Source organism: Vombatus ursinus, unplaced genomic scaffold, assembly GCF_900497805.2.
Source record: "Vombatus ursinus unplaced genomic scaffold, bare-nosed wombat genome assembly UNPS02015150.1, whole genome shotgun sequence".
Taxonomy (NCBI): domain Eukaryota; kingdom Metazoa; phylum Chordata; class Mammalia; order Diprotodontia; family Vombatidae; genus Vombatus; species Vombatus ursinus.
Genome location: NW_020954928.1, coordinates 68,671 through 78,843, shown reverse-complemented (window position 1 = coordinate 78,843; position 10,173 = coordinate 68,671). Strand labels below are relative to the sequence as shown.

At 51.8% G+C, this 10,173-nt stretch overlaps 2 protein-coding genes across 4 annotated transcripts; one reads left to right on the top strand and one right to left on the bottom strand.

Moving 5' to 3' along the window:
• Positions 1–287: 287 nt before the first annotated feature.
• On the top strand, positions 288–4,957 carry LOC114031337 (L-xylulose reductase-like). 2 transcript variants are annotated; one of them, XM_027846398.1, is made up of 8 exons: positions 288–447; positions 571–668; positions 2,433–2,587; positions 2,816–2,858; positions 2,987–3,086; positions 3,600–3,664; positions 4,432–4,560; positions 4,787–4,890. In XM_027846398.1, exons 1-8 carry the CDS (start codon positions 396–398, stop codon positions 4,802–4,804), a joined length of 660 nt encoding a protein of 219 aa, XP_027702199.1. In that variant the 5' UTR covers positions 288–395; the 3' UTR covers positions 4,805–4,890. The 2 variants fall into 2 exon arrangements, with proteins under 2 accessions (XP_027702199.1, XP_027702198.1); XM_027846397.1 differs by having other exon boundaries at positions 293–447; positions 4,432–4,549; positions 4,787–4,957.
• Positions 4,958–5,448: 491 nt separating this feature from the next.
• On the bottom strand, positions 5,449–8,699 carry LOC114031332 (ras-related C3 botulinum toxin substrate 3). 2 transcript variants are annotated; one of them, XM_027846390.1, is made up of 6 exons: positions 8,586–8,699; positions 7,181–7,252; positions 6,747–6,864; positions 6,474–6,536; positions 6,153–6,312; positions 5,449–6,036 (listed from the first exon to the last, which is right to left on the bottom strand). In XM_027846390.1, exons 1-6 carry the CDS (start codon positions 8,618–8,620, stop codon positions 5,906–5,908), a joined length of 579 nt encoding a protein of 192 aa, XP_027702191.1. In that variant the 5' UTR covers positions 8,621–8,699; the 3' UTR covers positions 5,449–5,905. The 2 variants fall into 2 exon arrangements, with proteins under 2 accessions (XP_027702191.1, XP_027702192.1); XM_027846391.1 differs by having other exon boundaries at positions 5,976–6,036; positions 6,149–6,312; positions 8,586–8,694.
• Positions 8,700–10,173: the final 1,474 nt, after the last annotated feature.

Below are 10,173 nucleotides of genomic sequence, written 5' to 3'. Positions count from 1 at the left end.
TGGGTATAACACACAGACACATAATTATTATATGAAATTATAACAAGTGGGGCAGTCGCAAGGATAGAGGATAGAGATCTCCTGGGCCAGCTCAATACAGGGCGAGACAGGAAGCAGAAGAGTTAAGCTGAAGAGGCTGCTAAGCTACGCCCCCGACCACAGCTCCACCTTCACCCCAGTTTTTAGCCAATCATAACCTCTTGACCAGCCCCACCCCCGGCCACGCTAATACAGCCGAAGCTATTCGAGTAGTACCACCTTCCCTCCTGGAGAGAGACTTCTGATTGGATACACTATCTTTTCTCTCCTCCCTCCCTCCCTGCCCAGATTGGACCCCCGCGTCATCTTTGGACCTCAGAATCCACTCGGGGACAAGTGTGTTAATAGTCGTCGAGATGGAGCGAAGCTTCGCCGGCCGCCGGGCGCTGGTCACCGGAGCGGGCAAAGGTTGGGCCAGGGCTGGGCTTGGGCTGAAGATGGGGCTGGGGCAGGGGGTCGGGGGCAGTGGGGGCCAAGCGGTCTAGACGGTTGAAACCCGGACCCATCCCTAAGTGTCTCGGGACGTTGCAGGCATCGGGAGGGACACTGCCAAGGCGCTGTTTGCTAGCGGAGCCCAAGTGGTAGCAGTGAGCCGGACCCAGGAGGACCTGGTCAGCCTGGCCCAGGAGGTAAGTGGGGATCTCCGAGCCCAGCAGTCCTTTCCAGCCCCAGCCCCGCCCCGCCCCTCCCCGCCCACTAGAACTTTGCCCCAGCCATCTAGGCGCGTGAGTCTGGAGAAGCCAGGCTGCTCGACGCCAGCTGACCCGCGGGTCAGCCTCTTCAGTCACCTTCCTCCTGCCCCGCCCTCCCCACCAAAAACAGCAGCAAAAGCCAGGGATCCAGAGGTAACAGAGTTGGACTTAGGTGCGAAGACCTAGTTTCACATTCGAACTCTGTGCCTTACTTCCTGTGTGACTACGGGTATCTTTACACTTTTCGGACCCTCTGTTTCTTTATCTATAAAACGGAGATATGATACTGACACACAGTAATAATAGCCGACATTTACACAATGCATTTGAAGATTTGCAAAGCCCTTTATACACCTGTGTCTTTTGATCCTCACAACCATCCAGGGAGGTAGGGTATTATTTTTTTTTTAACTTCTCTGTGGTTTCATTCATAAAGAGAATTACTGATGAGAAAATTCCTTCTACCAGGGAGACTGCTGTGGTACTTATGGCCCTAAAGAGTTGCTTGGGGGATAGGGGTGGGGATGGGAGAATCAAGCAGTTAAATGATTCGTTCTGGGTTACACAGCCAGGAGGGCTCAGCAGCTGGGACCTGAACCCAGGACTTCCTGACCCAGGCTGGCTCCCATCTAAGCCCTGATGCCTCTCAGTTACTATTATTATTCTTATTTTACATATGAAGAAACAAGCTTAAAGGAGTTAAGTGACTTGCTCAGAATTAGTAAATGTCAGATGTGGGGTTCAAACCCAGGTCTTCCCGACTCCAGTAATAACATTCTCTTAAGATGTCTGCTGTACAATAAGTGGCATATACAGAGTGATTTTTAAACTTTGCACGTAGGCTATTATATTTCTTTCTTTTTCGATCTCTCTTCCACTCTACCAAATTGATGCTGCAGGTCTTGAGGGCCATACTGTGAGAATCACCACCCACTCTTAGCCCCCTACACCTGTTCTCTACACATTCATGTCCACTCATCTGATGACCTCCCAGGTCACACTTGGGTACAGCCTTGGGACTCCACAACACTGGACTGTTTCCAGAGGCTGAGGCCACTGCTGCTCCCTGCTCCTTAAGAAAGTACTTGAAGTTATTTGGGGGCACAGTAGTAGCTCTTGTGGTGACATGCACAGAGGTATGAGGGGGCAGCTAGGTTAGCTAGGTGCTGCAATGGATAGAGCACTGGCCCTGGAGTCAGGAAGACCTGAGTTCAAATTTGCCCTCAGCCACATACTAGCTGTGTGACCCTGGGCAAATCACTCAACCCCAATTGCCCGCCCCCCCCCCCCAAAAAGTGTATAGGGTGGCAGGACAAAGAGCCTTCAGTTTCCTTGAGATATCCAATTCTGCTTCAGTATTTAGAACTAAGACATTCTGTTTTCTGAGGGGCCTCAAAGTGCCCAAAGACCATTGCCAGGAGCTACAGGATCTGCTGGAGAGGCAAGGAGCACCTCCACCTGTCACTCATTTTGCAAGCCTTCTTAAGGTACTGCCACTCCATCATTTTAACCATTAGTGGAAACACTCCTAGAATATGGGAGCCTATGGCCTATTCATTATCATCTGACCATCTCACTTTCCCACTGTCATTCCCCAATTTGGTGCCTCCTTCCTGAACTCCTGGCTGGTATCAGGAACTCTCTACCATGGGAAGCTTTTCTCTTATTGTTGCCTAATAACCCTTTCCAATCCCCCTGAAGTGCCCAGGAATAGAGACTTTATGTGTGGATCTGGGAGACTGGGAGGCCACAGAGCGGGCTCTGAGTACCATCGGCCCTGTGGACCTGTTGGTGAACAATGCAGGTGTAGCCTTGCTACAGCCTTTCCTGGAAGTCACTAAGGAGGCTTGTGATAGGTAAGCCCTAGGGGTTAAAAAAAGAAAAAAAGCAGGGCCCCAGGATAGTGGGGAAAACCAACCCAGAAAAGGCAGACCCTTGGAATCCAGTCTGGAATTTTTATAATTCTCTCTTGAGTGAGAATCCACCTTATCTGCTCAGCTGAAGAAAGTAGGCTGGGCCCTGGGGCTCTGAGTAGAGAGCTATTTTCCCTTTTAGCTATGACTGTGTTTGGTGTCTATCCCCAGGTCTTTTGATGTGAATTTTCGGTCAGTGGTCCAAGTGTCCCAGGTGAGTTGTGACACAAAGTTTGGGAATTAAAACAAGATGGGAAATTATAGCATACTTGAAGTCCCTTGTTCAAACTCCTTCTCTTTCACCCTTCTGTTTCATTCCCCTGCTTTTCTCCTGAGTTCTAGATGGTCGCCCAGGGGTTGATAGCCCGAGGCGCCCCAGGAGCTATTGTCAATGTCTCCAGCCAGGCCTCCCAACGTGCTGTAAAGGACCATGCCATCTACTGTGAGTGCCCACCCCTTTAGCCCTCCCTCATCGTCCTTTTTCCAGCTGCTCAATTCAACAATTTAAACCATTAGGCCAAGTTTCCTGTCTTAATTTAGAATAGAAGAGCTAAAAGGAACCTGAGAGATCATATAATCTAATCTCTTCACTTTACAGGTGAAAAAACTGAGGCCCACAGAAGTATCCATAGGGAATTGGTGAAAGGGAGGACTGGAAACCAAGTTTTCTTATGCTCAGGCCAGGGCTTAATCTTCCAGTTACCCCAGGCTCCTTCCAACCCTTGAGTTCTCTAACTCTGACCATCTTGGTCAATCAACAAGCATTTATTAAGTGCCTACTATGTGCCAGGCACTGTGTTAAACACTGGAGATACAAAGCAAGGCAAAAACACAGTTCCTGACCTTTGGGTTCCTCTCCTTCTCTATACACTTGCCAACTACCTCTTTTAATTCTCCTAAATAACTGACTTAACTCTTTTACTCTCTCCCTCTCCACCCCATTATCCCTCATCAGGCTCCACAAAAGGTGCCATGGATATGCTAACCAAGGTGATGGCTCTGGAGCTGGGACCCCACAAGGTAAGATCTGAGACATCTAAGTCTACTTGTTATAAGTCCAAAAAGGGCCTCTCCCCAGCAAGAAATAAAAGTCCTCCCCTCCTCTGCCGTGGTCAGCCCACAGCTAGAATAGTCTCTAAAGTTGTGGGTGCCACATTTTAGGAAGTACATTGTTAAGATAGTGTTTGGAGGAGAGGCTGGATAGAAATGGGTCTCAAGTTCATGTCCTATCACTTGAAGGAACTGGGAATGTTTAGGTGCCAAAGTGGATACAGCACCAGGCTTGGAGTCAGGAAGACCTGAGTTCAAATCTGGCCTCAGATACTTACTAGCTGTTTGACCCTGGACAAGTCACTTTACCCCAGTTGCCTAAAAAGAAAACAACCCCAAGAAGCCCATAGAAGAAAATACTGAGGGTGATATTTTGTCATAGCTGTGTTCCCATAATTGAATGGGTGTTTTTTGGAAGAGGTATTAGATTTGTTTGCTATGGTCCCTGTGCATGGCACATAGTAGGCACTTAATAAATTCCTACTGACTGATTGGCAGAGTCAGAAGGAATGGGTAAAAGTTACAAAGAAGCAAATGTAGGCTTACTATCAGAAAAAAAAAAGCTTTCTGAAAGTAGAACAAGGAAGTGGGGGTAGGGGTCTTCAGACAAAAGCTGGAGAACCACTTGACAGGTACATTGTAGAGAGGTCCCTTTCAGCTCAGATCCTGAGATTCCCCAGGCTTGCCCCAGGTGTGGCCATGCCCCTGAAGGGCCAACCTGAACCCCTCTAACCCAGATCCGAGTGAACACAGTGAATCCTACCGTGGTGATGACTGCCATGGGCAGGGCCAACTGGAGTGACGCCCAGAAAGCAGAGTCCATGCTAAGCCGAATCCCACTGGGCAAGTTTGCAGGTGAATTGAGGGTGAGCAGTGGGTCCTCAAGGCCAAATGCCATCCACTCCTTCCCTTCTCCCTCTAATTGTTTATGTTTTGGTGCCTTCCAAGAGGCCTGGGACAGAACCTTAGTCCCCAGCACTTGCCATGGGTACAAGAATGCACAATCCTCTTTAAAAGGGGCAGGGGCCCTACCATGGCTGTGAAGACACAGCAGTCTCCCAGCCTCTAGATATCGCCCTATTCCCCCTGCAGAGGTGGAGGACGTGGTGAACGCCATCCTTTTCCTGCTGAGTGACCAGAGTGCCATGACTACTGGCTCAGCTCTGCCGGTAGATGGAGGGTATCTGGTGGGTTAGGAGATCTGCATCCTGAACCAGGGGAAGGCATCTGCTTTCTGTGCCTTATTAAATGTGTATCATCTGATCCTTGAATGCTTATTCTTTGGCCTGAGGAGGGAGGGGGAAGGGGATGATGATGGTATTGCAGAGGGCAAGTGGAGGAGAGGCATTGGAACACCAGTGCCCGGGCTCTTGGGGAGTCCAGTCTGGTCCAGGCTGTCAAGCACCCAAAGTCACCCTACAGACTAAGCTAGATCTTTGGGCTCAGGACAAGCTGGGTCAGAGCCAATTCGGGGCTTTTGAGGGAAAACTATCTGAGGCTGGCAGTAGTTTAAGTGGGACTCCTGTGCATACAAAGTAACCATCCAAAGTAACCAAAGTAACAGAGACCCCAATAGGGAATTAGGGAGGTGGGGGCAGAAAAGCAAGCTCTCTGGTTAGTAGATGGTCAGCTCCCAAGAAAGGCAAGGCCTGTGTTCATGGAGAATGTTTACTGTATAAAATAAGGGATGATGGCCCCGTCCTAGAACCCACAGTCACATACTTCCCTCCCTGCCCTCCCCCCACCCTCCCCAACCTGGGAAGCCCAGCCCAGGGCTGCCCTGGTCATGCCCCTTCTCCTCTCTGAGAGAGACCCTGCTCCCTCCTGTGCTAGCTGGAGGCCTGGGCTCCTGGGTCCCTGGGTGCAGAGCAGAGTGGGAGGAGGCTTCAGGCTGTGCTTCCCAGGCCTGGGTAGGAGGGAGCAGGGGCTTCCTCTCTTCCTTATCAGCCCTCCCTCCAGCCCCTCCAGGACAGTATGCCCTGTTCTTTGTGCTGATCTTCCCTCCCCAGAGCCCACACCTCCCCTCCCCACCCCCCTCCCTCTATCTTCCCACTCCCTGTACCCACATCACATCAGACTGAAGGGAAATCAAACATTTCAACAATGACACCATACTTGGAGGTCTGGGACACTGTCCCAACCCCCTGGCCCTTGGGCTCTTAGCCCTCCTCACCACTCAGGCCACCTGGGGTAGGAGACTTTGGGCAGGGTTTAGAACACAGTACACTTCTTTCCAGGTTTCTTGATGGGTGGGGGACACAGCACTGCCCGAATAGCTTCATCAAATACTGTCTTGAGTCCCCGCTGAGTCAACGCTGAGCATTCCAGGTACTTGACAGAGCCTGGGGGCAAGTGGAAAGGGTCTCAGGGTGAAAATGAGGGTGACAGCATCCCTACCTTGTCACTCGGCTGACTTTTCTCTTATTGTTCCTTGCTACTGCCCACTGCCCTTACTTACCAATCTCTCGGGCCATGGCCAGGCCCTGGGGGTAAGTGATGGGGGCCAGCTTCTTGTCCCGAAGCCGTTCAATGGTGTCCTTGTCATCTCGAAGGTCCAGCTTGGTGCCCACGAGGATTATTGGTGTGTTGGGGCAGTGATGTCGTACCTCAGGGTACCACTATGGGAAGTACAAGATGCTAAGATAGGCTGTCCCATTTTTGTGGCCCCTGTTCTCTAGCCATGGGCCTCTCCCCCTCCCTGGGCCTCATGCTTCTGAAAAGGAAGAAAAGAGTAGTGTTCCTAGCATAGCTTTCCTTCCTGCCCTTGCCCACATAGTACCTTGGCACGGACATTCTCGAAGGAGGCTGGACTCACCAGGGAGAAACATATCAGGAAGACATCCTATGTAGGAAAGGGTGGTCAGTGGCTTGCTGGTGAAAGAAGTCCTCCCCACCCTCTATTTTACCCACCTTGCCCCACTGTAAGATCCCAACCCTGACCTCTAAGTCTGGATATTAAAATCCCAATTCTCCTCAGAACCTCAGACCCCTGAGTACTGGCCCTACTCAGCCTGGGAGGGAGAGAAGGTAGGGAACTGCAGGGACTACATACAGTCTGGGGATAAGAGAGGGGTCGAAGCCGGTCATAGTCTTCCTGCCCAGCTGTGTCCCATAGCCCCAGGTTCACTGGCTTTCCATCTACCATCACATTGGCTGAGTAATTGTCGAAACTGGAGGGATAAGAGATGGAAGTCAGAATTGAGGGATTTGGATCCTGGATCCCCCCAGAGTTCTGTATAGGGATCTTCAGAAGTCATAGCCTCACCACCATTGCCCTGCTCCTCCCCGCCCCTTCAGAATCAGGAACATTGTGTCCTCAGGAAATGTAGACTGTAGCAAACTCTCATTTGCCCTCCTGTCTCCAAGGTCTTCCTATCTCTTGCACAGGCAGGGGCCAAACCCACACATGTATCCCTTTGGTCTAGTTGGATGTCTTCAATTGCCCTGTTCCAAAACCAGAAGATTCCCCAGGTTCTAGATGCTCACACAGTAGGGATGTACTCTCCAGGGAAGGCATTGGTGGTGTAGCTGATTAGCAGGCATGTCTTCCCCACGGCTCTTTAGGGAGAAATGGCATAAATCTGAGGTTGATTCCCCAAGTCTTGCCCATACCTTTCCCCAATGAACCCACCCACTTGATGAAGGTTCTCCCCTTTCTCTTGGGGATATTGCACCCTCAAGGTCTGGAATGAGGAGACAAAAGTCTAGATAAAGGTTGAAATTGTGCGGTCTCCCATGCTTCCACATTCCTCCCCAGGTCCAGCTTTTCTGGGGAGACCCAAGAGGTGGAGAATAGAGAAACAGAAGTTGTTGGGTGGGGTAGGTTAAGGTAGGAAGGGAGTGGTGATGGGTATAACAACTCAAGTGAATTTAGAAGGGAAGAGGAGAGGGGCACCTAAGACAGTGCTAGGCTGATTCTAATAGGCCTGGCTCACTAGTAACCTCAGGTCTCAGTTAGAGAGGGTAGGTAGGAGGAAATAAGTGAGAACTGGATCTCCTCAAAGTCCAAGACTGTAGGTAGAAGTGGTAGGGAGATGAACTAGTTATTCTTTCACTGTCCTCTACCTCCTGGGCCAATACTGATGCTCAAAACTAGAAACAGAGGGGAAAGGGCTGAGGCATGCAGGGAGGAAATTCATACTCAATTCAATACTCTGGTCAAGATGCTAGGAATACAAAGGCAAAAATCAAACAGTTGACATCCTCAAAGAGTCCACTTAAATGAAAATGCGTGTGGGAGGTCTGGAGATGGGTAGGAAAAGAGGAAATGGAAGAATTTCAGAGTTGGAAGGGACCTCAAGGGGTCCTCCAGTTCATTCCTACCTGATGTAAAAATACTCTCCATAGCATCCGTCCCTGACCAATAAATAGTGATGCAGGGGGACCTTCCCAAGGCTATCACTCCATTTCTTCAGCCCCTCAGGTTATTGCCCTCCTTTTCTGGGACCTGGGTCCCCCTCCCTATCCCCTTCGTGCTGACCGAGGGGCCGGCCAAGGGTCTGACCAGTCCCAAAGAGACAACGCTGCCAGGGCGTGGCACGTGTGTGCCCTTAGATGGGGGCGGCGGGGAAAGGGTGGTGGGCAGACCCACCGCCCAGCCCCGGCTGCACCCCCCGAGCAGGTGTCAGCCCCATCACCTGGCCTCGTGGGTTCTCAGCATCCAGAGAGGGTGCCTTTTCATCCCCCCTGGACCCTGCCCCCACCCACCCCGAGATGCAGACCCACCCTTAGTATCCCTGCACCGGCCCCAGCCCCTGCCTCTCTGGCCAGGGTGGCGCCCCAGACCCCGCTCACTGGTGCCCCAGAACCGGACCCCGCCCCCCGGCACCCCCAGAGCCAGATCCGCCCCCCGCGTCCCCAGAGCCGGTTCCCCCGCTCGCCCAGGGCTCACCCGTCGCCGACCACCACGCATTTGATCGCCTGCATGTGCCCGGGGCCAGGAACCGGCTGCGCGGGAGCCGGGGTCTGCGAGCCGAACCGCAGGGAAATGCCCCAGCGCCGCAGCCACGGCGGGGACTGGAGAGTCTAGGGGGCCGAGCCGAGCAAGCGAGCGGCTGTGGCCGGAGACAGCCGAGCGCCGCCGAGCGCCGCGGCCGGAGACAGCCGAAGACCCGAGGCTGGCGAGCGGGAGGGCGCCGCGAAGGTGGGAGGTGGAACCCTAGACCTTTCCCCGCCCACTCGGGCGGAGGTGACTCCGTGGCCCAGGGCCACTGGGGTGACAGGGGCTTGGCTCCTCCCAAATAGGCTCCCTAAGACCTCTGGGATGGGGAACTCAGTCCTGCCTGGTTTTCTGGCGATGCGGGAATGGCCCCTTCCACACCCACAGCGGGTGCCCGGTGGCAGGGGCCGCGGGAGGACACGTCCGCAGGCAAGGACGGAGGGAGTGAAGTGACCACTGCAGAGGGCAGGGATCCGGCCAGGGCAGGCCTTTTGTAAAACCTTGCTGTTATCCACCCCTGCCCCTCCCCAGTTGCTAGGGATTTCTCTCCAGCAATTATCTTGCATTCTAATTATCTGTGCATCGAATGTATCCTGCCAGTAGACTCTTAAGTTCTTCGAGGGGACTATTTTGGTTTTCTTTTTGTAACCCCAGCACCTAGCTTTGTGCCTTGTCCATCAAGCAGGTCTTTTGTTTTTTGAGTTTAATTTGAGGCACTTTAAGAATGGGGCAGAGCCCCTTAGTAAAGGAGGGAAGAAAAGTTGGATCTACAGGTCACATAAAAGAGGAGCAACCGCACTACACAATCCACCACTCATGGCCAAGCTCTGCTTGCTTCAACATTATGAAGCTCTCAGTGTTGGCTACTTAGGCTTCAGTCAAATCTCCAGCTCCCTTTGCTCGCTCTTATCTACACCAAAGCAGTAGCTGGGATGTGCCTTAGAAAGATACCCTCTGGAGCTGCAGGCAGGGGCCAGCCCAAGGATCAGTACCTTTTACACAGCAGGCACTCAAACATCAACCGCTTAATGATTTTGACTGAGTAGCATAAAACTTCGACGATGGTGGGGGACTTTTGGGAAGCTTAAACGTCCCTGCAGAAAATAACTTTAACAGGGTGGTGGATTTTGGTATCCATATACAAAGATACTCAGATGGTCTGTAACCAAGCCTTTGTTATACAAGAAAGAGGGAATTCTAAGGCCCCTTTCTTTGAAGCTGCCAAAGATTGCCACATGGTCACCACTGCTAGACTTCGGGGAAAAGACTTACTAAGGAAGAGGCAAGTCTTAACGATAGGCAGCCCAGGACAATAGAAATAGGGTCTTGTGTTCACGGAACCGGATGCTCTGGTCCTAGGGAGATGCACTGGCACCAGAAGCTCTGGGTGTATCATGAAATGAACAAGCTCTATATTTCAGAAACATGCCGAACAATAAAAAAAAAATCACCACGCTAGGTACAGGGCTGGGCCCCGAGAGTGTGCCAAAGAATGTCCACTGAGTGAGTCCCAAGGTTAAATTTTAAAAGTATCATAACA